We start from the raw sequence: 26,057 nt of genomic DNA, 5'->3' as shown, positions 1-26,057 counted from the left end.
CCATTTAGCAGACGCTATAAAAAAAGGTTTTACCTATGAGTGTAGGGGCCTCTGATTCACTTCCCCCTGAACCACCATGGCCCTGAGAGTTCCTCATCAGCAGCTCTGCTATGTCTGAACCAACGATACGCTGAATGAATCCAGGGAGATAAAAAAGTAAGGCAATGTTAGAATGAGTATCTGGGCGTTTAGTTTAGTTTTGGACCATCTTGGCCAACTCTTGAGATTTCAAGAGTGCTAAGACAAAAGGGTTTTCACCTACTATAAGAGTGTGAGGAGATATATAGTACACCTACTATAAGAGTGTGAGGAGATGTATAGTACACCTACTATAAGAGTTTGAGGAGATATATAGTACACCTACTATAAGAGTGTGAGGAGATATATAGTACACCTACTAGAAGAGTGTGAGGAGATATATAGTACACCTACTATAAGAGTGTGAGGAGATATATAGTACACCTACTATAAGAGTTTGAGGAGATATATAGTACACCTACTATAAGAGTGTGAGGAGATATATAGTACACCTACTATAAGAGTGTGAGGAGATATATAGTACACCTACTATAAGAGTTTGAGGAGATATATAGTACACCTACTATAAGAGTGTGAGGAGATATATAGTACACCTACTATAAGAGTGTGAGGAGATGTATAGTACACCTACTATAAGAGTGTGAGGAGATATATAGTACACCTACTATAAGAGTGTGAGGAGATATATAGTACACCTACTATAAGAGTGTGAGGAGATGTATAGTACACCTACTATAAGAGTTTGAGGAGATATATAGTACACCTACTATAAGAGTGTGAGGAGATATATAGTACACCTACTATAAGAGTTTGAGGAGATATATAGTACACCTACTATAAGAGTGTGAGGAGATATATAGTACACCTACTAGAAGAGTGTGAGGAGATATATAGTACAACTACTAGAAGAGTGTGAGGAGATATATAGTACAACTACTAGAAGAGTGTGAGGAGATACAGTCTATAGTACACCTACTCCATTCTGTCTGCACAGCAGTACCAGTAGATTCCAAAGGAGGGCGGCAGAGCCCTTGTCTTGTAGTTTTTCATCTTTCATGCAGGCTTCTGCCTTCTGGTGGGCAAAAGAGATGGCATCTACTTTGTGCAGGTCTTCCCTTTGAAGGAGGAGAAAAAATGCCAGTTGAAAGAAATACACACATAATACTAATAGCCGCCATTATGACAGTAAACCTTCGTTGTTGTCAATCCATTTTGTGTGCCTGTTTTTATTGTCTCTAGAACAGTTTTATGTAGTTATTTGGTCAGTGTCTCCTACTTTGCATGCATAGACAATACATCATCACATACAGAGTAGCATGGATGTTTGGATATTGTGTTTAAGAGTGTAAAATACCTAGCCAGTGGCCCAGGAAATTCTCTCATGTCCTGCTGCTCCTGTGTTTCCCCCAGAATGATCTGCAGACAGAACATAGACAGCCTCTCAGTAACACATTAACAGAAACTTCTCACACACCAGCTCAATACTGATAAAAACAGCTCAACAGTTCCTCAAAACCGAAACTAATAGCCCAGTAATTTAGCCATTCCTTGATGATTACTCTATTCACAAGAATGATTGCGGCCTCTTCCTATAACCTGCTAGTTCACCACAGCACTTCTGCCATGTAGATATATCCTACTATTCTCCGTACTGATTCTGTCCTGCTCTTTTAACCTAGAACTATACCTCGAGACTGTGTAGTTCCACCTTCCCTGGGTCTCCCTGCATGGCCAGACCAGGACTGACCCGGATCAACTGTCCGGCTGGACCAAAGCTGACCAGAGCATGGGGCAAAGTGTATTTCAGAGGGGCAGTCACCTGGGGAATAGCTGCATACTCTAAGGAGAGAACATGCATTATTATCATTAATAATATTATCACTTTCATGGGAGATATTCATTGTGCTGTAATGACTGTTCATTAGACTTGAGGATGGCCAGTTAGCCTCATTGTGCTCTTTTGTTATTAGCGGAATACAATAACACAACAGAGAAGAGCATGACATTAGAATGTGACCCCTGTTTCTAAGAGACAGACCTATAGTATCTGGGCGGAGATTACATGTAACTCAATGATTACCTGTGTCTGCTGTGCTCCAGGTGGTTTGTGGGGCAGGGTCATTCTGTTCAGCACCGTTGATGTACTGGCTCAACTCATAGCTACTGGAGGACAAGCCTGAGGCCTTGGAGATGGCCAGAGCCCCTTCGGCAAAACAGCAGTCCTGGAGAACAAAATCAGTCAACTCAAGATAGGAGAATGGGCAGGGATGGAGAACATCATATGACCAAGTTCCCAAAGTAAATATTCACCAAAGTGGGCAAACAGCAACACAGATCTGTATCTTTGTCATAAGAAATGTATATAATTATTAATCATAATATTTAGATGTTTACATCTCCACCAGCATCCCCATTCTCTTTAGAACGATCTTCATCAGAGCCTCTGAAGTCATGCTGAGAGCTCGCTCTTCGCTGGTCATACCTGAAAAATAATTAGAAGAAGAAATAGGGTTGAATTCATGCCCTTCAATGAAAGGAATATCATGAATCTCACATCTTTCTGTCTAACCTTTGTTGTTCTCGGTAGCCACTGCCAGTCTGGTCCTGCTCATATCTCCTCTCCTGATACTGGTCAGATCTCCACTGTTCCTGGGGAGGCCATTGACCTGCATCTGGATCATATCAATTACAGAGAATTGTATCAATCATGTTGCTTTACTTGCACATAGTTATTGTTTAGTTTTGTTTCTTTACACATTAATTACTTTTGTACTGTGGTGCATATGTTGAAATAAAATCAAATGTTATTGGTCGCGTACACATGTTATCGTAGGTGCAGTGATATGTTTATGTTTCTAGCTCACCTAACAATACAAAACAATACACACAAATCCCCAAAAATCTAAGACAAGAATTAAGAAATATCAGAATGAGCAATGTCAGAGTCCAGAACATGAATATATATGTATATGATTGTGTGTATAGACAGTATGGACAGTATATGAATAGGAAAGGTGTGTACAGCAGTAGTTATATACGATGAGCCATGACTAGAAAATAGTATATACATATGAAGTGGGTAAAACAGTATGTTAGCATTATTAAAGTGACCAGTGTTCAATGACTATGTACATAGGGCAGCAGTCTCCAAGGTACAGGGTAGAGTACCGGGTGGTAGCCGGCTAGTAACAGTGACTAAGTTTAGGGCAGGGTACTGGGCAGAGGCCGGCTAGCGGTGACTATTTAACAGCCTGACGGCCTGGAGATAGAAGCTGTTTTTCAGTCTCTCAGTCCCAGCTTTGATGCACCTGTACCTTCTCCGACTTCTAGATGGTAGCGGGGTGTGCATGCCATGGCTCAGGTGGCCGAGGTCCTTGATGATCTTCTTGGCCTTCCTGTGTCATGGAGGGCAGGCACTGTGCCCCCAGTGATATTTGGGCTGAACGCACCACCCTCTGGAGAGCCCTATGGTTACGGACGGTGCAATTGCCTTACCAGGCGGTGATACAGCCCAACAGGATGCTCTCAATGGTGCATCTGTAGAAGTTTGTGAGTGTCCTAGGGGCCAAGCTGAATTTCTTCAGCCTCCTGAGGTTGAAAAGGCATTGTTGCGCCTTCTTAACTACACTCTCTGTGTGGAAGGACCATTTCAGGTTGTCAGTGATGTGCACACCAAGGAACTTGAATCTTTTCACCCTCTCCACTGCAGCTCTATGCTCTCTCTGCTGTCTCCTGAAGACCACGACCACGAACGTATTTTTCTGGCACCACTCTGCCAGGGCCCTCACCTCCTCCCTGTAGGCTGTCTCGTCATTGTTGGTAATCAGGCCTACTACTGCTGTGTCGTCTGCAAACTTGATGATTGAGCTGCTGACGTGCGTGGCCACGCAGTCATGGGTTAACAAGGAGTACAGGAGGGGGCTGAGCAAGCACCCTTGTGGAGCCCCCATGTTGAGGATCAGCGTAGCGGAGGTGTTGTTGCCATTTAGCAGACGCTCTTATCCAGTGTGACTTACAAGAGCAATTAGGGTTAAGTGCCTTGCTCAAGGTGACATTGACAGATGTTTCACCTAGTCAGCTCGGGGGTTCAAACCAGCAACCTTTCGGTTACAGTCCGAACATTCTTAACCATTAGGCTACATGCCACCCTTTTTATAACTCTGATAACAGCTTAAGTTGCTTGGCAAGCAGGAGTGCAATACTTGAGTAATATAATCCATCAGTGTAATCCACTGATAACAATATGTCAGTACCTGGGTAATGTCCTTTGTAATAGCCCTGGTCATAGTAGCCATAGTCCTGACTATGGTCCCAGTAAATCTGGGGTGGGTAGTCATATGCTTGCCTGTAAACAATAAGATAATATAAAGATATCATAGATCCATTTCTGATCATATAAAGATGAATAATTTATTAAAACCTGTATCTTACATGCTGACCACACCACTCGAGTTGCAAAATACATTTACACATACATATTATTCAATCATTGCAACCCACACTGCTCCTGTGTGTAAATGAGCATCTACGTAGCCAGGCACTAAAATAGAACTTGGTTCTATTTGTGACACTTGACGCGCTGCAACTCCCACCTCCTCATTGGTTTTTAGGAGCATATACCCACGTGGGTGATTGAAAGATGAACTGAGGTCCACACTCCAGTCGAGTTGGTTGTGGTAATGCACCTTAAAGTTGGTTGCCAACCGCCATCTAAAGTCCAAAGAAGAAGAAGCTTGAAGGAGGAGAGATTACTAGAAACAAACTCGGTTTACCCTTTTATCTGTGGATTAATTGTCGGAGTAGAGGACCTTGTTATTTTACCAGAAATGCACAACCCAATGTTTATATCCCTGGACAAATGATCTAGCAACAGCAAGCTAGCTAGCTAAATAGGACAAGCTAGCTAGCTAAATTGCCATATATGTTTAATGCTTTTCAACCTGTCCCCAAATTAGTATAGTTGGTTCAGAGTTAGTTTTGATATTTCAACCTGCGTGTCCTGATCACGTCTGGTGTGGGGGGACAAAATCAACATGGGCACGATGGCGGACGCGTGCGCGAGCGGTCTGGTCAGCATGTTAAGGTCCACATAATAAAAAGCTGGCATTTCACAAGTGTCACCACCAATCCACATCAAATAATACTGAGAGATCCAATAGTTTAACATTTTCCTCAATGAATAGTGGACAGTTACAGTCAGTGTTTTCTTTTTTTAAATACTTTATTTGTAACTTTTCAAATTGAGACATAAAGACATTGACATTTGACAATAATATAATAAGTAACAGTCAGTTTCTGTGAACAAACCTTGAGTGGGGTCTGGAGTGTTGTGGCTCTGGTCTGATGTAACCCATCGTGGAATGGGGTCTGTCGTAAGCTGTTCTGGAGTGGGGAGTGCTGTAAGAGCTGTGTGAGAACTCTAGAGGTGGTCTGGAAGGGGGAGGGCTGGTGAGGTAGACCCTGTAGCGAGGGTCCTGGTGGGACCACTGCCTCTCCCTCTCCCTGGGGTCCGGTGGTGGTGGGTAGTGCTCAGTGATAGCGTCCCCAACATTTGGTGCTGGTGGGTAGTGCCCGGTTCCAGTCCCCTGGTGAGGGTGAGCAGGCCTATGGTAGTCCTCTCTTTCCCTGGGTCTCTGTGGGTGACGACCAGGGCCTGGCTCGTTCCAGTGGTAACTTCTGGGGTCCATGATGACCACTCTTTATGTTGAGAGGAGAATGATTCAGTACCTGAGAAGAATAATGGATCATCAGTATTTTCACATGAAAAGGATTGGTAGAGCTCTCTGAGGAAGATCTCTGGAGCATTACAATAAATTAAGGACAGATCAAAATGTACTTGGGTGGAGGGCTGGTCCAAAATAGGGGAAGGTTGACAAACTTTTGGGGAGGGTAGTGCCTTTTTGGTGTGTCATTGAGCATTAAAGATCAGTCAAGACATGCAGCTCAAAAAGCTCCCCTATTGATCTCTAAATTGACTATATAGCAGATGCCCCTCTTCACATTTCTCAAAATAGTAAAAAAAAAATTATAATAATTTGATTCATATGAAAATATTATTTTTAAACGATTCTTTTTGACAAATTGAATGATGTGCTTCGCAATTGTAGTAGTTGGGGATCGGTTCAATTGTGCTGAATTGAATCATAGGAATCAAAATAATAATTTGTGAATTGAATCATAGGAATCAAAATAATAATTTGTGAATTGCAAACAGTAGCTTGGTTTTCATCCAATTGGTGACAGATTCCAAAATCCGCATAAAAACTATTTGCACATTTTCCCACCAGAGATGTGTTTCCATCAAATTGACTTGTGCGGATAAAAGGCTGTGCATGATGACAGAGTGCACATAAAAATAACTTTTGCGGTTAAATTCCCATGTACCGAATAAAAAATAAAGTCAAATGTGTTTCCATCGCATTTTCAAGTCTACTGATTGTTTTCTCACAATTATTTGTTGTTATATAGTGAGTGTGCTCACTCTGGTATTGGCATGTGCGCTCTAGCCAGCCAACAGCGCGCAGGGCGCAGATTGGGTGCTGTTGGCTAGAGTGCACGTATAGACTACATTATGAGATTATTATGGGCAAAAGACCAAGATGATTTTTATTTGTCAAATGGCAGACAAGCATTGATCATCACATCACCAGAATAAGACCCTCAATATGTATTGGAAAGGAGCATCAAGCTCATCACCTTTCACTTTCACCACCCTGTGAAGTTCATCATCATTTATTTAATATGGAGCCTAATAAACTGCATGTTTTCCCAGAGGAGTCGTAGTGGGAGGACCACACTACATGTCATCCCGTGACTCCAAGCTTACTTCGATATGAGTGTTATTATATCAATATTTCAACATAAAAGCATTTCCACCGACATTTCACGCACAATTCCTTTTACCAACAGAAAAAGATCCCACCTTTTCTAGTGTACTTTGTTTTGTCGACATTTGGCAAGTTTCTATCAGGCCTGTCATGACATTGTGTTATTCAAAACGCACTTTGTTCGCGTAAAAAGTAGGAGGCAGTGTTGCAAACCTTGCTATGAGCCACATTACAAATCCAAGCAAGTGGGTTAACCCTATTGGCATGATGCGTAGGGTGTTTGTCTTTCACACCAGCGACCCAAATTGTAATCTCGACAGATTTTAAGCTCTATAAAGGAACAGTAGAGGACAGTCTGGCTGTATTTTAACTTCTGATACGCTGCCTGTTACCGATCATCATTCTCCCAAGTTGTCCTATATAGTGCAGACACATAGGCCTATTTTCCCATCAGGCCCAGATATTCAGGAAAGGGATTACTGTTCTCCTAGCAGCAGGATATTATGCTGGCATCACAATCGCAGATGTTTTTCCTCAAAATAAGAGTCTTGCAAAGACACACTGAATTTAGGGAATATTGATTTTCTTTAGCACTCTAGTGCAGTGCGTCAGCCTCCTGTCCAATCAGAGAGGCTATTCCTCGACCTAGAACCTAATGCTTCAATATAGCCTAAATATTTGTAGTTTAACTTTTAAAATGTATTACCTTTTCTGTGTAGCATAAACACAACCAGTTATAATGCAATACACTGTAATAAACTGCACATGGGATAAATATTGGCTTGTAGAGAGATACGTTTTCTACCTGTCTCAGCTAAAGTGGGGTGGGAAATACTCAGTAGAGTCTCTACTTACGAATGATGTGTAGTTTTGGAGGGGGACTGTGTTATAGACATATGCATTTGTCCTGCATGTTATATTAATCCCAAAACAATAACTGAATGTACTGTTGTTGTGTTGAATATCAGTTGTAAAGATAAAATACAAGGGATTATTACGTTATTAATCCGGTGTTTCTATGTCAAATGGTTTTTATATTTTTCAGACTTCTGTGATGTATATAAAGTGCAATTATGTAATGCAAACTCAAAATGTAATACATTTCAAATCTATATCTGACATGCTACAGGTGTCTTCTTTTTTAAGACCATAACCATGTGTGTGAGGTGTATACTTTTGTTTCAAATGAGATTTGTTTAAGACTACCAAGAAACACTCGGTGTGACCCTGATTTAACCCACTTCAGAAAAAGGTTAAGCAATGACTACAACTGGTTCAATGACCGAATACTTGAGGGGTACAATGGTCTTTTGAAGTCGCATCTCAAGGAACAATATGCGTTAATGTCCCCTGTGTCTTTTCCGAGTCAGGAATTACAGAGTCTTTTTTGTGAGATCAAAGAGGTTATGCCAAATGTGCCTGGAACGGTAAAAAATTGGTGGCATTTTGAGCATGTGATATTGCTTGTGAATGTAAAGTCACATTAGACAGTTATAGTCATAGATATGCAACACCTTCCTAATATCAATTAGTCGGGGCATGAACGAAAGCGTTCCACAGGGATGCTCGCCCATGTTTACTCCAATACTTCCCTCTGTTGTGTCAAGTTGGCTGGATGTTCTTTGGGTGATGGACCATTCGTGATACACACGGGAAACTGTTGAGCGCTCAAAGACATTTAACATTTTTTGTCTTTCCCCATTCACCCTCTGAATGGCACATACACAATCCATGTCTCAATTGTCTCAAGGCCTAAAAATCGTTATTTAACCTGTCTCCTCCCCTTCATTAACAGGTGACATCAATAAGGGATCATAGCTTTCACCTACAGTAGAGTCACCGGGTCAATCTATGTCATGGAAAGAGCAGGTGTTCCTAATGTTTTGTGTAATCAGTGTATTTAGTAGCAGTAATTGCATTACATTAAATCTTAAAATGATGGATTCCTTAAGCCAGAAAGAACGAGAATTAAAGGATACACTACTTCTACTTCAGAAATACCTGGCATTACAGTATCTGGCAATGCATTGCGTTGTGGTAGATGTGACATTTTCTCATCGGCGCCCCTATTTTAGAAAACAGTCAGATGGTAGTAGTTGTGGTGTTTATGTGTGCTTATTCTCATAAACAGTCTTAGAGGGAAACGTGAATACACTTTGTCACAATGGCATGCGAGAGAATGTTTTATATGACTGATCAGAGAGAAAATTACAACGTAATACATTTTAAACTCTACAGAAAATGCCTTTGCTGACCTTGATAGATAATCATCACATATCTGTTGTATGTATTATCATGCAATCTTGTCTCTGATAATGGTTTTGAAAACTTGGTTAATAGGCCTTAACTGTATACTGCTAACATTGATAGAGATGCAAAACATAGAGGCATATAACTTGTAAATAATGTTCTCCATTGTTGTTCTGAAAGCTTGATTATACTGTATACTGTTAGCCTTGTAGCCTTGTTGTCTCATGTAACGCATTTTAAACTCTACAAAAGTGCCTTTTCTGACCTTAATCAATAATCATTACAATATAGCTTGTAAATAATCTTGTCTCTGTTATAATTTGTAAAACTATTTAATAGGCCTAATAACCTTCATAGATAAGCAGTACATATTGGCCTACAACTTGTAAATCATTTTCTCCATTGCTGTTTAGAAAGTGTGATTATACTGTTTCCTAATAGCCGGGTTAATATTCATTACATTTAACATATAAATAAAATAGATTTTCATTTTGATAAAATAGTGTTGCTTTAGTGTGTGTTTTTTGTTGTTGTCTGTATTGACGTCAGGACCATGGATAGCACCAGATCATTTAAAGCTGTGTTGCTGGATATGTATGACACAGTCCCCCTCCAAAACTACACATATTTGGTTAGTAGAGACCCTACTGAGTAGTTCCCACCCCACTTTAACTGAGACAGGTAGAAAAGTTATCTCTCGACAACCCAATATGTATCCCATGTACAGTATTACAATGTATTGCATTGGGGGCTATGGAAGGGGTGGAGAACAAAGTGCTGTTGGATATGTAGGACACAGTACCCCTCCAAAACGAACCATATTTGGTTATTAGAGACCCTACTGAGTATTTTCCACTTTACTATAGCTGAGACAGGTAGAAAAGTTCTCCACAGACCAATATTTTCAACATACCAGTGCCAACATAGTACTTTTTTCATTAATGGTAAAAATATGTTTAAACCATATTTGTTATTTGTTTTAATAAATTACTCATTGCCTTTTCTTGTTGGCAAAATAAAAGTGTCCATTGATTAAAATTACATGTATTTTGAATGAGTTATCCACATTGCAATGTTTTGAAATGCGGGCTTTTATTTTGAAGGTTAGCTCATTACCATACAAACTTGACATCATCATTTGTGCTCCTGGCAGAATACTAGTGCTACATGGTTAGGCTAATTTAGACCATAATATAGCAACACGTTCACATTTGGTCAATATCATGTGTAGCCTACAGATAATAAAATAAAAGCCTGTGAAAGGCATTTGTCCTTTGTCTAAACGAGAGATATCTTGAAATTGAGATTGACAGTTCTCTCTCGAAAATAGGTTCTCAATCTTGATTTCTGCAACATAAACCAACAAGGCTATAGCTACCTACCAATACATACATGCACATGTACTTTGTCTTTCCTTGACAGCGCATTTAACATTCTATTAATAATTTTCTTAACAAAAAAATACCAAATATATTTGTAAAGTTCAAACTTACAGTTCACATCTGTTCAAAGCGCTTCCACCCAGCCAGTCGCAGTCAAAGTTCATCTGCCACATAATTTCACTGGAAAAGAAACACACAACATTAAATAAACCGACCCGAACCTGACAGATAAAGTTCTCAGGGGTACAAAGTCCAACAGTCCAAATGAGCCGGTAAATAAAAGCATGGCGTAAGCGAGGTATTTTCATTGGATAACAAGGGCCAAATTGCGCATTACAATTAGAGCTTGCCTTTGCGCACATGTAAAATAGTTTCCCACATATATATATATATATATATATATATATATATATATATATATATATATATATATATATATATATAAAATAAACGTTTCATTGATAGAAAATATATATATAAAATATTGTACCCATCTATCAAAATGTATTTCTAAACAAATGTCTAATCTGTGGCCCCGACAAAATCCCGATGCACGTTGTTCAAACAATTGTTAGTAAACATATATTGGCAAACACCCTTGACAGCAGAACCGTTGTAATAAACATGATATTACTTTTAAGAAGAGATTAGGCTACTTTGAATTACTTACATCATGTCTCTATATCTATCATTTGCGATATTTTGTGTCTGTGAAAGATAACTGTATCCATTTCCATGTTTACATTTTTTATTTTATTTGGATGTCTGGACATGCCACGTTGCGTTGAACCCCGGGCGGTTGACAGTGGAAATGGAAAAAAACAAGCCACCAGCGCATACCATTTAGCTGGAGATTGGTATCCTAAAACCTCCATATTGGGAAGGGAAAAAGTTAGAGGCTGGCTCCCACATAAGTGAGGACCTGAAAGCACAGAGTGGCTATGAAATGAGACTAGGGAGAACCATGTGTAGGCCCACTGGTGTCTTCTGTGGACAAATCACTATGGACTTTTGCATAGCTGTTATTATATCAAGTGTATATCAAATATCTTAAAAGAGTGTGCTGACCAAATTTAAATGAGCTATTTCAAGCGAAGGCAAGGAGTTTCAAAACCATAGGCCTTCTGTACACTCTTTGGCAAGGCGTCTTGTATACATCCGCTATGAGATCATTGTTGGAATCACAGCAAATGGAGATAACATCTATTTGATGTGCTCTGCTTGAGTTTCTCCCCACTCATTGGTTGAATCAACGTTGTTTCCACGTGATTTCAGAAAGTTTAGAATGTTGAATTAGCCTTCAAAGCAAACGGGTATAAAATATGTTGGCTATAATAACAAGTGTAAATAAAAATTATTGTCCACAACTCTGCACACTATCAACAGTCTTGCATTTACCACGAATATACAATGAAATAGTTAGCCACTGATCAATTTCATCGTTTTTCCAGCAGTCGTCGCAGTTTACCAAGGAAGTTACATAGGTGTACTGATACCTTGAGGGGCGCTCCTCATTCACTTGAAACACCGTGAAAATTAGCATGTGACCAATGGGGTTTGATATGCAAATATGAGGCGCTCGAACTCCAACTTCCACGGTGAACTGCGGGGAAATATGAGAAAAAGAGCAGACACACAAGGTCGCGAACTTAACTGGGACGTGAAGAGAGACCATCTGTGGATATCCTGTCTTCAACGTGGATATTTTCTAATGTGCAATATGACTTTTGAGGAAACCAGCGGAGAAAACTCTACAGAAAGGTAGCTAGCTGAGATTATTTTTTGCAACTTGTTGAAAATTAAAGCTTCAGTTGTCAGCTAAATTTACTTCATTTGGCAAGCGATCCAGTTATAGCAGCTATGTGATGTCAATGTCCCGGTATGCACGAGCGTTTGGCTGAGCATGTCTAAGCTAACCTAGTTAGCTATTTAGTTAGCTAGATAGGTAGGTAGTTATATACTTTCTATAATGTTGCATGCTGACTAAATATCGATACTTAGTGTTTTGGTCTATGTATCACCCACCATCAATATGCTTCTTTGTTGTTGTGCAACCACAGGATGGATTCGGTGGCTAAAGCACTGGAGGAGGTCCTCAGCTCCGCGTTACCTCAGGGCTGCATCACTGTCGGGGTATACGAGGCAGCCAAGTCACTCAATGTGTAAGTAGATGGCAAATGAAGCACATTCAGCAATATTATAACGTTATTAGCTAGTAATAAATCCATTCTGAAATAACTAAATGCAAGGAGTGAAGTACATTATGTTTCAATATATTCTTACGCAATGAAACTAATAAACATTCTGGCAACTAAATTAATATATACTGCTTGTTTAACAAATTGTGTTGTCATTTAAATCATCAGTGACCCGGATAATGTGGTGTTGTGCCTCCTGGCTACGGACGAGGAACAGGTAGAAGACGTGGCCCTCCAGATCCACTTTACCCTTATCCAGGCATTCTGCTGCGAGAACGACATCAACATCCTGCGGGTCAGCAACATGAGGCGCCTCGCTGAGATCCTTGGAGGAGTGAAGCCAGGAGGAGAGCCAATGGACATGCACTGTGTACTAGTTACTGTATGTGTCATTACATTATTCATACTCCCCATATCCCTGCACTAAACAGTGCTAGACCTTTATATCAGTTACTCAGCTGGGGTCTCTGCAGGTGTGGCACTTTTAACCTGGACCGAGTTCATTATGCCAGCTAGGTTATTAAACATTATTTGTGGATGCTAAAGATTTGCAGGTCAAGAGCATTGAATACAGAATCAAAGGCCTAGATGCATACAAATATTTGATTTTAATGGCCACAACATCTGGTCTAGTAGTTTTATGTCTTCATTCATTGCTCTGCTCTTTTAAATGTAATCCAGCTGACTGCAGCCACCTGATCTGTAGTGATGTGGGTTGCGTAGTGGTCTGACGTAGCTTACGCTGGCTGCAGTACTGCAAGTGATCTAAAAATAAATAAAGCTGAGCTCATAGGAGAAAGAGGATGAATGATTGCATGTTTGCAGAGCGATTCTTAGAATGCAGAAGTCAGCATGGAGACATTTTTATGCCCTGCTCATACACTTCCTTAGTAGTGATCTGATCTATGAAGCACACTAGCAGGCCATACAGATCATATAGGATCTTAATTTGATCCCCCTGTTGCAGAACCTTCCTGCAATTCAAGAAATGTAAAACTTGTAATGTATTTGAGGTTTAAAAAGGCTTCTCAAGTTTAGTCATTTCTACTTGTATCAACCCCTACAAAAATGTCTATTAATTATAATCCACATAATACTTTACATTTCCTGTTGCTGCAGGAATATTTTTCCTGCTGTAGCAAACTGGCTCTACTTGTCACTGTAACCACACCAGTTGCAGAGAACCCTTATCTTAATATGGTTGTTAGAAATGACTTTTTATCCCTATATTTGATGAATACATTTAGAAAGCACAGCAGTAGATGTGTGCGGATTAACTGTGTGAGCAGTTATGGTAACCATACTCACTTGCAGAGAACCCCTTAGGCCTAACTGATTAGGGTTGTTCTTACACATTTATTAGGTCTGTATTTGAATGCATACGTTTTTAGAAAGCAGCATTAGCCTGACTGTGTTTTCCCTTCCTCTTCACAGAACCCCCAGTTGACCACATGGAAGGACCCAGCTCTGAGCAAAGTGAATCTCTTCTGTAGAGACAGTCGAATCCTGGACCAGTGGGTTCCCATTATCAACCTACCTGACTGATGACTCTACCCATGTTGTGCACTTTATATGGAAACATTGCACACTGCACTAGATCTGTGTAATAACCCCTTTGTTGGACCTCTCATGAACAACCTTGATTCTGCCAGAGGAAGATAGAGGACCAGGACATCTCCCAAAAAATAACAACAAAATCTCCAACTCCAACAAAACTTGCTGGATCAGTGTGGATTTTAATGCAGAGGTTTCAGCTGAGGAAGAGTGATTCAGCGTTCTGGGTTCCAAGACTGCCATGGTAACAATGATGACTGTAATTACAAGGCAACGGTTGGTCATTGGTATGACTGTGCCCTCCTTGCCGGGAAGAAAGCCATTACAGGAAGCTGAATCATGTGAGCACACACAGCAGAACACACTAGACACAGGTGGTGGTGAGCAGAGAACACTAGGCAGCAGGGGATTGGAATCTACTGGAGGATCAGACAACTGACTCCAAGGACTGGACCGGACTCCATTTAACCGGACAGGATTTTACTGAACTGGACTGGAGTAGTCTGGACTACAGGTTGGATAATGCCTCAAGGAAAGTGGACAAATCTCAACTGTAATTTATATGATGTTGATCATCTCTGAATTTTTGTTTTGAGAATTATTTAAATAAAAAAAGGGAAGATATTGTCAGGACAAAGCAATGTATTGTCTTAAACATTAACTTGTTGTTTTGTTTTAATTAATATGTTTGCGTTAATTTAATTAATTGTATTTATGTTGCAATGTTCATCAACAGCTACCTTTGTGGAGAAATAAACTGAACTGAACTAAACATTTAATTGTTTTGCTTGTTTGGAATTAATGCAGTGAGTTATGGGTATAATTCTGCAGGTTTTTGATTAACCTGTAAGCAACATCACTCACAGGACTAATAATGCCTCTCTGTCAAGGCAGTGGAAAACGGGCATTGAACAAGGATTCTGTTTGCACCAAGCTTGGTCAAAGAGGCTTTTCACCGAGGTCGCTAGATAATTCAGTGAGGTCACTAGATAATTCAGCACAATTCCAGCTGCAGCACCTTTTGTCATTTCTCGTAGGTAGTGTTTTTTTTCTCAGCTGCAGGTGTTAACTGCAAGCCTCAGTTCAGGGGAATGGAATGGCATGCAACACTTTCAAGTGATCTTTCATATTCAGCTGAATAAAGAAAGGTGCACTGTTTAACCGGGTGCAAAAAGCTAGTACTTAGTTTTGCGTGTATTTATTATGTAACATACACCATGTCTCAACAATACATCACTCCATTGACACCAATGGTAAACACTACAGTGTTGGTTATTTACATCCAAGGACACAAAGCCCATGTAACAACAGTTCCACACCCTGCATTCACATCAAAAATGTTTTATAAAAACGTCACACGGGAGGGAGAAGGAGAATTTCCACATACATATAGTTTCCTTGTGTGATGAGCAGCATCAGGGTGTTTGTGTGATCACCATGACAACCCTTGCTGTCACCGAGGCCCTCTGTTCGAACACAGAAACACCCTCTGTTCAAACACCTGTCAGGGACAAAAATAGCCAGAGAGGAAAGAAAATATATATTACTAACCAACACACTCAGAGGACACCAGAAGTGATTGTGTGTGTGTGTGCAGCAGAGCAAAGCAGGGGGACAAAGCCCTCAAAGAGCAGCTGATGAAACAATGTGTGTGACTGAGTCAAGGCCCATTCACACCCTTACAGTGGGGGTACTACTGACCACTGATTTCATCATGGCTATAAATAGACCCTATGAATGGAGGTGATGCAATCACACTCACAGTGACGCACTGATAGTAATAATAGTGTTACTAATTAGAAGGCAACACAAGCAGTGCAGGCTGTTAACCACAAACCACCTAATGTCACGTCAGCATGATGACCTGAAATGTAGCTGTACTCCTGTGGCATCTTAACACAATGGAGCATTCAATGATACATTTTTGTAATTTAGCTTTCCCAACCTTTCCGGGGGCCATAACCACACATTTTACTGGTTGGTAGGTGTTCAAATAGTTATGTCATGCAATAAAATGCTAATTAATTACTTAAAAATCATACAATGTGATTTTCTAGATTTTTGTTTTAGATTCCGTCTCTCACAGTTGAAGTGTACCTATGATAAAAATTACAGACCTCTACATGCTTTGTAAGTAGGAAAACCTGCAAAATCGGCAGTGTATCAAATACTTGTTCTCCTCACTGTATATGGCCTGACCTGGTTTTTGCCTGTAACATCAGACCCTGAGAGAGAGAGAAAGAGAGACTGACAGACAGAGAGACAGAGAGAGAGAAAGGCCACTGAAGCACAGGGATCGTTACATAACAACCAGACCTGCCTGGACATTGGGGCAGAGAACAGGACAAAATATGGCAGAAATCAGAGCAAAATGGGAATGTTTACAGATAGGTGACTCACTGACGTGGCACTAGCTAGTCTATTAGTGGTTGTGACAATTCAACAATCTATCCTCTCCACTTGTTCAAATGTATCTGATAATCATTGTAAGACAAGTATTTTTTTCTACACACTTTTTATTGTGCCAGATGCATTTACAAATCACTACTAAATCATTAAAATTGTGTATTTAAATAAATTCATTAAGATCTACTAAATTTAAGAAGGCAAAATTGGGAATAAAATTGTAATCACTTGAAATAGGAAATATATCCACATAGACAGTATGTACTAGAGACCAAATTAGCATCCGGTATGTGTCACAGAGGTAAATAAACATGTTTTTCTTTAAAACTGCAAAATCCATTTGCAACATGAATTAAGTTGGCAAAAATCAATGCAGCACATGCATCAAAATACCACAGGCCTTTTATTGTAAATGTAAATGCAGTGACATAACAGTGAGAAGAAGCAAGTGCAGAAACACATCATACAGGAACACGCAACTTTAAGCGAGCTTTCAAAGCCACACAGAATATAATCTCTTGTGGACAGACTACTTAACGTAAATAGTATTTTACGTGAGATTTTCGATTGTAGGTTGCCAAGATTACACAGAATATGGAGGCAAATAGCCTACTATGAGGGGACATTTCAGTTGGTGCTGCCGTCTGTCTCTATATATAGCAGTCTATAGTAATTATAGGCTTTAACCCACAGGTGTAAGAGCAACTTATTGTATTGCCAATAATGATACTGACAGATGAATAGCGACAAGCACTTCAAAGATGTGCTCCCTGCATCCACTGGGGATGTATGGATTCAGTTGTTCACAGTATTAGTATAGTGTTGTTTGAGGAGTGTGGCTAAAAAGGTGTAGTGAGATGTAGAAACGAGACTACTTTAATACTAAGGCCCTGGCTGGTTAAGCTGGGTCATGTTCATAAGGTAGAAAACAAAGCGAACCAGGTATGTACTACCTGAACTTGTCTAATTGTTTTAGTTTTCGGTTTTGCTATTGTCCGCCCTAATGAACACGACCATGGTCTCCGAGTTGCCTTTGACAGTCACGTGCACAGACAAAAAAAAATATTCTCCCAAACACACAATAACAATTATTATTCAACGCATGACCATTCTGAGAGTTGAAAAGAAGACAATGGAGCAGCTATTGTAAACATGGAATGTTCACACTCAAGAAGAGATCATAATAACAGTTGTCACAAATTTCACGTTGGATCACAGAATCCCTGTCAGAATAGAAGTCGTACATCTATCAATAAAAAGTTATTACAGTGAAACACTTTAAAAGCACTGGCAATAAAATACAAATCAGAAAACCTTTACATTTCTAGCTTGGTACCAGATCTGTTTGTGCTCTTGCTTACTCCATTGATGTCCTTGTCAAGCCAGTTTTTATCTTTGTTTGCCACTACAATGTGTGAAGGAGTTGGCATGATAGCACAAACAGATTAGCATCCAGTTTCCTCTGGTGCTGGTACAGATGTAGGATCGTAATTTGAGCAGTTTTTCACAGCAGGAAAATAATCCTGCAGCAACAGGAAATGTGAATTATTATGTGGATTATAATTAATGGACATTTTTGATACATTTTTAGTTAGGGCAAATCCAATCTGACATTTTAAAGTGAAAATTACAAACTTTAGAACCTTTTTAAAACCTCAAAAACACTGCAAGTTTGCTGTGTAGGAAATGTCCTGTAACAACAGGGTGATCAAATTACGATCCTACATCTGTACATTGGATAGACGTGATTGTGATCTTAAAAACTTCTTCTCCTTCAGCCAAGTAGAGACATCATTATGGAACAACAACTTTTACATCAATGTAAGGCTTAGTAAAATCATTTAAAGGGGTTACATGGTATCTGCAACACTTCATATTGATGCTACATTACCTATCTACTGTACTACATACAAATAAGACAACTATGCAAAGTCACAAAGTTTGGTTTCTAAGGCAAAGGCATGGCAAATTCACAAGAGATAAATATTAGTATTAAAGTTTAAAGAGTCATTCTTTCATAACAAAAGACATAGAAGTGGGATAGTTCGAATCTACCCCCACCTGAAAATGAAACGATCTCTGACATCTTTGCAGAAACAAAACAATGCTGGTTAAACCTGCCAGTTCATGAGGCTATTGCTGCAAGCCATACGCTTTCCCTTACAAAACGACAGGCACCCTCTCCTGTTGTGACGGGACATTCACAGTCTGAGTCCCAAATGGCACCCTTTTCCCTTCAGAGCACACATTTTAACCAGGGCCCATAGGGCTCTGATCAAAAGTGGTTCACTCTATAGGGAATAGGGCGCCATTTGGGACACAGACATAGCTTACCAGCCCATCAGCACTGGTTTTAGAGTCCTCCTGTGTCATGGGACTGGGTGATTTACATCATGGGGTTATTACAGGCTTATCAGTAATATACAAACTAGACTGATTGTTTCCCAAAGAAGCTACTGTGTGGGGACTGATGACGCAATCAGGAGCTGAAAGGTTTAACTAGAGTGTGGTGCAAGTGCAATGCTTTATACTTTTGGGCCATTGGCATTATTTATGCTCTGGCTGATGTGAACATTACAGAGTTGGGAACACCTAGTTTAAACCAAGCTAGTATTTAGTCTGCATAACATGAGATAACAATCTAAAAGAACACCAGTCTCTGTTGAGAGGAGCCTCAGAATGAGCTTTCATTCTTTCATGACTGATTGAACTAAACTAAAACATTGTTTCTGGGTTACCAATGACCTGTTACATTTTGGCTCATGGTGCTATTTGGTCTTAGTTGTATCTGATGAAGAGAGAGCACACCAATGATTCTGATCCTACCAAAATGGCACTTGTTTATAAGAGTCCAAAAATGGCACCCTATTCCCTATATAGTGCACCATTTTTTTACCAGAGCCCTATGGGCCCTAGGATAACATTTGGGAATCAACCGAAAGCACAAGGAAATAGGGGGAGTGGGGCTGGGCTGGCCTTAAGGCAAATAGTGTACCGGTATTAATGTCATATTTCTCTCTATAAAATAATATACAAATAAAAAAGCAAAGAAATTTCAGCTGTCCCGCTACTATAATATAGTGCACGGCTTCTTGTCTTTGAAGGGGTTTTCAGAGGCTGGGATGCCCATGAGTAGAGGGTCGTATTTAGCATGTTCTCCACAATAGTGCATCAGGTCTGCTGAGGCCTTGGACACCTACGGGAGAGAATCATACAGCAGGTTACTATCGGCCTCAGATGAACACAAAGAAACAGTCAGGTGGCTCACCAAGGAATGTAGTTTGTGTCCCTGAGAGATGCACATCCTTGGTAAAGACTGACTACCCTAAATCGATCCTCAACAGTTTATGTAGTGGAAATATACACTTGCTTACTACTTATTATGAACCAATGTACTGGGGATGTATTCTAAATCTGACCACAACTCCATTTTGCTCAATCCCTTCCTATAGGCCGAAAATCAAACAGGAAGTACCCATGCTAAGGACTATTCAACGCTGGTCTGACCAATCGGAATCCACGCTTCAAGATTGTTTTGATCACGCGGACTGGGATATGTTCCGGGTAGCCTCAGAGAATAATATAGACGTATACGCTGATTCGGTGAGTGAGTTTATAAGGAAGTGTATAGAAGATATTGTACCTACTGTGACTATTAAAACCTACCCTAACCAGAAACCGTGGATAGAGGGCAGCATTCACGCAAAACTGAAAGTGCGTACCACTGCATTTAACCATGGCAAGGCGACTGGGAATATGGCAGAATACAGAGTAGTCATTCCCTCCATAAAGCAATCCAACAAGCAAAATGTCAGCATAGAGACAAAGTGGAGTTGCAATTCAATGGCTCAGACACGAGACGTATGTGGCAGGTTCTACAGACAATCACGGACTACAAAAGGAAAACCAGCCACGTCACGGACACCGACACTGACATCTTGCTTCCAGATAAACGAAACACTTTCTTTGCCCACTTTGAGGATAATACAGTACCACCTACGCGGCCCGCTACCAAGGACTGTGGGCTCTCCTTCTCCGTGGCTGATGTGAGTAAGACATTTAAATGTGTTAACCCTCGCAAGGCTGCCGGCCCAGATGGCATCTCTAGCCGCGTCCTCAGAGCATGCGCAGACCAGCTGGCTAGTGTGTTTACAGACATATTCAATCTCTCCCTATCCCAGTCTGCTGTCCCCACATGCTTCAAGATGGCAACCATTGTTCCTGTACCCAAGAATGCAAAGGTAACTGAACTAAATTACTATCGCCCCGTAGCACTCACTTCTATCATCATGAAGTGCTTTGAAAGACTAGTCAAGGATCATATCACCTCCACCTTACCTGACGACACAACAGTAGTAGGCTTGATTACCAACAACGAGACAGCATACAGGGAGGTGGTGAGGGCTCTCGGAGTGTGGTGTCAAGAAAATAACCTCTCACTCAACGTCAAAGGAGATGATCGTGGACTCCAGGTAACAGCAGAGGGAGCACCCCCCTATCCACATCGACAGGAGAGCAGTGGAGAAGGTGGAAAGTTTTAAGTTCCTCTGCGTACATATCACTGACAAACTGAAATGGTCCAGCCACATAGACAGTGTGGTGAAGAAGGCACAACAGTGCCTCAGACACAACAGTGCCTCAGACACAACAGTGCCTCTTCAACCTCAGGAGGCTGAAGAAATTTGGCTCCCCACCTAAAACCCTCACAAACTTTTACAGATGCACAATTGAGAGCATCCTGTCAGGCTGTATCACCGCCTAGTACGGCAACTGCACCACCCACAACCGCAGGGCTCTCAAGAGGGTGGTGGGGTCTGCACAATGCATCACCGGGGGCAAAGTACCTGACCTCCAGGACACCTACAGCACCCGATGTCACAGGAAGGCCAAAAAGATCATCAAGGACAACAACCACCCGAGCCCCTGCCTGTTCACCCCGGTACCATCCAGAAGGCGAGGTCAGTACAGGTGCATCAAAGCTGGGACCGAGAGACTGATAAACAGCTTTTATCTCAAGGCCATCAGACTGTTAAACAGCCATCACTAGCACAGAGAGACTGCTGCCTACATACAGAATTGAAATCATTGGCCACTTTAATAAACGGAACACTAGTCACTTTAATAAAGCCACTTTAACTTCTTATCGCTGGTGGCAGTATTGAGTAGCTTGGATGAATAAGGTGCCCAGAGTAAACTGCCTGCTACTCAGTCCCAGAAGCTAAGATATGCATATTATTAGTAGATTTGGATAGAAAACACTCTGAAGTTTCTAAAACTGTTTGAATGATGTATGTAAGTATAACAGAACTCATATGGCAGGCAAAAACCTGAGAAAAAATCCAACCAGGAAGTGGGAAATCTGAGGTTTGTAGGTTTGCCTATCCAATATACAGTGTCTATGTGGTCATATTGCACTTCCTAAGGCTTCCACTAGATGTCAACAGTCTTTAGAACCTTGTTTGATGCTCTACTGTGAAGGATGAGGGAATAAGAGCTGATTGAGTCAGGTGTCTGGCAGAGTGTCACGCGCTCACTCAGGCGCGCCCCGTGAGAGTTAGCTGCGTTCCATCGCATTTCTACAGACAAAGGAATTCTCCGGTTGAAACATTATTGAAGATTTATGTTAAAAACATCCTAAAGATTATTTCTATACATCGTTTGACATATTTCTACGAACTGTAATGGAATGTTTTGACTTTTCGTCTGGCCTGCGCGTCATCAATTTGGATTTTGGAACTAAACGCACCAACAAAAAGGAGGTATTTGGACATAAATTATGGACGTTATCGAACAAAACAAAAATGTATTGTGGAACTGGGATTCCTGGGAGTGCATTCTGATGAAGATCATCAAAGGTAAGTGAATATTTATAATGCTATTTCTGACTTCTGTTGACTCCACCACATGGCGGGTACCTGTATGGCTTGTTTTTGTGTCTGAGCGCCGTACTCAGATTATTGCATGGTGTGCTTTTTCAGTAAAGAAAATTTGAAAGCTGACACAGCGGTTGCATTAAGGAAAAGTTTATCTAAAGTTCCATGTATAATACTTGTATCTTTAATCAATGTTTATTATGAGTATTTCTGTAAATTGATGTGCCTCTCTGCAAAATCACCGGATGTTTTGGAGGCAAAACATTACTGAACATAACGGGCCAATGTAAACTAAGATTTTTGGATATAAATATGAACTTTATCGAACAAAACATACATGTATTGTGTAACATAAAGTCCTATGAGTGTCATCTGATGAAGATCATCAAAGGTTAGTGATTAATTTTATCTCTATTTCTGCTTTTTATGACTCCTCTCTTTGGCTGGAAAAATGGCTGTGTTTTTCTGTGACTAGGTACTGATCTAACATAATCAGATGGTGTGCTTTCGTCATAAAACCTTTTTGAAATCGGACACTGTGGTGGGATTAACAACAAGTTTATCTTTAAAATGGTGTAAAATACTTGTATGTTTGAGGAATTTTAATTATGAGATTTCTGTTGTTTGAATTTGGCGCCCTGCACTTTCACTGGCTGTTGTCAAGTCAATCCCGTTAACGGGATCTCAGCCATAAGAAGTTTTAATAATGTTTATATATCTCGCATTACTCATCTCGTATGTACACTAATGTTCAAAAGTTTGGGGACACTTAGAAATGTCCTTGTTTTTGAAAGCAAAGCACACATTTAATGGACAAAAGAAGGCCAGCATCCCAGAGTCGCCTCTTCACTGTTGACGTTGAGATTGGTGTTTTGCGGGTACTTTTTAATGAAGCTGCCAGTTGAGGACTTGTCTGTAGCCTTTTAAAATTATAAACTTGGATTAGCTAACACAACGTGCCATTGGAACACAGGAGTGATGGTTGCTGATAATGGGCCTTTGTACGCCTATGTAGATATTCCATAAAAAAATCTGCCGTTTCCAGCTACAATAGTCATTTACAACATTAACAATGTCTACACTGTATTTCTGATAAATTTTCTGTTATTTTAATGGACTTTTTTTTTTCAAAAACAAGGAAATTTCTAAGTGACCCCAAACTTTTGAACGGTAGTGTATATACTGTATTCTATACAATCTATTGCATCTTAGCCTATGCCGCTCTGACATTGCTCATCCATATATTTATATATTCTTATTCCATTCCTTTACTTAGATTTGTGTGTATTAGGTATTTGTTGTGGAATTGTTAAAGAGAAGGTCAGCGAAGGCAGTTCTTGCAGGATGAAAAATGTAATATCATATACGTACAGTCTATTTAGGTCATTCAAGTTATGGGTTATGTTTGAGAAGCATACCTTAATCCTCTCAATGCTGGCCTCTATTCTCAGCTGCTGGACTGTCCTCCTGGCATGGGCTATGTTATTGGAACTCTGCATCTTTGAAGACATGATGGTCTTCACACACCTGTGTTAAAACACACATACTGGACTCAGTACTGTATAACACTATGGAAAAGAATGACTGACAATAAATGAATGAATTAATACATGAATATTGGATATACCTTCCACAATTCTGGAGTAGTGGCAATTTTTCTGTGTGGCTTTATCTGGAAAAACTAAAGAAAAGCACAATAAACCATCATTAAATCATAATTTGTACATCCATATAGGGCAGCAGAACAGACAGTCCCTGTATAACAGTCTCATAAAAGATATCCCAGCTACATCAGCAGGCACTTCTTACATCTTTGTACAGCAGATGGTGTGTTGGAGAATAACCCAAGATGGTTAAGTGCCAGGAACAGAACTTTGACAAGCTGTCTAAGCTGTCTAAGCTGTTACTCCACTGTCCTTCCTCTCCAGAGTAACTTTCCAAAAGTGACAGTCGGAAGTTAATCTGCAATTTACTACTCAACCAACAACCTACAAACAAGCTAACACACATAATCACGCACAGACTGGCATAGATGAAAGTGGTTGCACAACCCACACACAACATGGGAAGTCTGCATTGGTCTTAGCATTGCACGGTATACCAAAACTTAGGTAGTATTTCAATACAAAAAAATAACATTCGATACTTCTGTCAAATGTGTCTCACGTGATTGAGAGGATCAAGTCTGTGTATAAATGCAGCCCCTTCATAGCGTGAAGAGCAAAGTGCCTGCTCCACTCCATTCATTGCTAGAGCTGTCTGGGCTGCATTGTTAGCTCCCCACTCATGCTGCACAGAAATTAACACACTTCAATAATGCAACACGGCATGTAGAAGTGTTGAAACTGTTCACAAAACAATGTCCATACAGGCTAGAACAATGCAAGACGATACCGGTAGCTTCCGGTTTTAATTGTAGGCTAATGTTCCTTGCTAGCTTACAGCTGAAGCAACATCAATTCACTACCCTAGCTTTGTTTGTGCAAACCATACTGCAAAATATGCTGATTTCAAAGCTGATTGATTGTCACAAAAAACTTTGTTAATTCACTTCATCTCCCTCACCACCAAAAACTCATTCACTTCTTCACTCCCTCGCTTCCAGTCTGGTTTCCAGTAGAATCCAATAGTGTGTGATTGCGGGCTGCAATTAGGGGTGTTCCTGTATGTGGGCATACAGGAACACCCTTGAGCATCCCATTGGTTCCTTCATAAACATCCCCCCTCGAGCATCCCATTGGTTCCTGCATAAATGCCCCCCCTCGATCATGACATCTTCATGCTTGTGTTACACTTTTGAATGTGGGTCAAAAGGAAAATACAAGCATTATCGCCCCCGCCTCCTATGTACTGGAGTCCTCCTTACTAGCTAGTGGGAGGCAGGGGCAACACCAGTAGACAGTGTCCTTCGCTCTTGCCTGCCGAACACCTGCCCTCACATTCGTTAAGAGAACTGCGGAAAAACAGTGCCCGACATGCAAGGGCAAAGGATACTGTCTACCGGTCTCCCCGCCTCCCCGCCTCCCGCTAGCTACTCCGGTATGTGGGAGGCAGGGGAGCGACACCGTGTGTTAGATAACTAGCTAGCTTGTTAGTTAGCGACACCGTGTAATAGCTTGCTAGTTAGCACACGGTGATCAATTTTGTTGATCAGTACAATGAAATAATATGTTCTCCTAGCAGTAGCCATTGAAATAGATCCTAAATGGAAGGGATTGTTTGTCATCTGTGGCCCCATGAAATCAGATAAAACAAGCTCAATACTCAATGCACACACTCCTAGTGAATAATATGCATTCACCTGTATTGTGAAAAGACCTATGCTACATCTTGATTTACTCAGTTTATCAATATATTTACCTATTAAATAAATGAATACCATTATGTTGTTTTGTTGTTAGATTGGTAAAAACAAATTGATTGTATGATTGTATAATTGATTCATTAATGCATACATGGTTGTCTAAAAAAAAAAAGACATACAAATGTTCAAATGTAATGGTATTGAACTCAAAAGATGGCCAACGA

General features: G+C 40.4%; 3 protein-coding genes across 4 annotated transcripts in view; 1 reads left to right on the top strand and 2 right to left on the bottom strand.

Annotated features, from left to right (window-relative positions):
• The window catches only part of sec16b (SEC16 homolog B, endoplasmic reticulum export factor), a 34,700-nt gene extending 23,411 nt beyond the window's left edge, over positions 1 to 11,289 (bottom strand). For both annotated transcript variants that reach the window (XM_039002761.1, XM_039002760.1), the window contains exons 1-11: positions 11,169 to 11,289; positions 10,610 to 10,678; positions 5,347 to 5,766; positions 4,293 to 4,384; positions 2,609 to 2,711; positions 2,434 to 2,521; positions 2,120 to 2,261; positions 1,727 to 1,878; positions 1,394 to 1,455; positions 1,016 to 1,154; positions 34 to 130 (exon numbers count right to left, since the gene is read on the bottom strand). In XM_039002761.1, the coding sequence (XP_038858689.1) occupies positions 34 to 130; positions 1,016 to 1,154; positions 1,394 to 1,455; positions 1,727 to 1,878; positions 2,120 to 2,261; positions 2,434 to 2,521; positions 2,609 to 2,711; positions 4,293 to 4,384; positions 5,347 to 5,726 (1,255 nt within the window). In that variant the 5' untranslated portion in view covers positions 5,727 to 5,766; positions 10,610 to 10,678; positions 11,169 to 11,289. The remainder of the gene's footprint in view (positions 1 to 33; positions 131 to 1,015; positions 1,155 to 1,393; positions 1,456 to 1,726; positions 1,879 to 2,119; positions 2,262 to 2,433; positions 2,522 to 2,608; positions 2,712 to 4,292; positions 4,385 to 5,346; positions 5,767 to 10,609; positions 10,679 to 11,168) is intronic.
• An 836-nt stretch (positions 11,290 to 12,125) lies between these two features.
• On the top strand, positions 12,126 to 14,979 carry gadd45ab (growth arrest and DNA-damage-inducible, alpha, b). Its single transcript, XM_039001986.1, has 4 exons — positions 12,126 to 12,259; positions 12,559 to 12,660; positions 12,865 to 13,078; positions 14,131 to 14,979. Exons 1-4 carry the CDS (start codon positions 12,210 to 12,212, stop codon positions 14,239 to 14,241), a joined length of 477 nt encoding a protein of 158 aa, XP_038857914.1. The 5' UTR covers positions 12,126 to 12,209; the 3' UTR covers positions 14,242 to 14,979.
• A 3,987-nt stretch (positions 14,980 to 18,966) lies between these two features.
• si:dkey-44g17.6 (guanine nucleotide-binding protein G(I)/G(S)/G(O) subunit gamma-12) lies at positions 18,967 to 24,046 on the bottom strand. Its single transcript, XM_039001985.1, has 2 exons — positions 23,948 to 24,046; positions 18,967 to 19,852 (listed from the first exon to the last, which is right to left on the bottom strand). The coding sequence occupies exons 1-2, from the start codon at positions 24,038 to 24,040 to the stop codon at positions 19,727 to 19,729; spliced, it is 219 nt and encodes a 72-aa protein (XP_038857913.1). The 5' UTR covers positions 24,041 to 24,046; the 3' UTR covers positions 18,967 to 19,726.
• Positions 24,047 to 26,057: the final 2,011 nt, after the last annotated feature.

The sequence above is a fragment of the Salvelinus namaycush genome, chromosome 10 (genome assembly GCF_016432855.1).
Source record: "Salvelinus namaycush isolate Seneca chromosome 10, SaNama_1.0, whole genome shotgun sequence".
Classification (NCBI taxonomy): Eukaryota; Metazoa; Chordata; class Actinopteri; order Salmoniformes; family Salmonidae; genus Salvelinus; species Salvelinus namaycush.
This window is presented reverse-complemented; position numbering and strand designations above follow the sequence as displayed.

What these genes read in the sequence shown, in the direction of transcription:
- gadd45ab (XM_039001986.1), top strand. Translation starts at nt 12,210, where the DNA reads ATGTGCAATATGACTTTTGAGGAAACCAGCGGAGAAAACTCTACAGAA. An exon ending in GGAGAAAACTCTACAGAAAG is followed by an intron (nt 12,260 to 12,558) that starts GTAGCTAGCTGA and finishes GTGCAACCACAG; the next exon opens with GATGGATTCGGTGGCTAAAG. An exon ending in TGCACTGTGTACTAGTTACT is followed by an intron (nt 13,079 to 14,130) that starts GTATGTGTCATT and finishes TCCTCTTCACAG; the next exon opens with AACCCCCAGTTGACCACATG.
- si:dkey-44g17.6 (XM_039001985.1), bottom strand. Translation starts at nt 24,040, where the DNA reads ATGTCTTCAAAGATGCAGAGTTCCAATAACATAGCCCATGCCAGGAGG. An exon ending in CCAGCATTGAGAGGATTAAG is followed by an intron (nt 19,853 to 23,947) that starts GTATGCTTCTCA and finishes TCTCTCCCGTAG; the next exon opens with GTGTCCAAGGCCTCAGCAGA.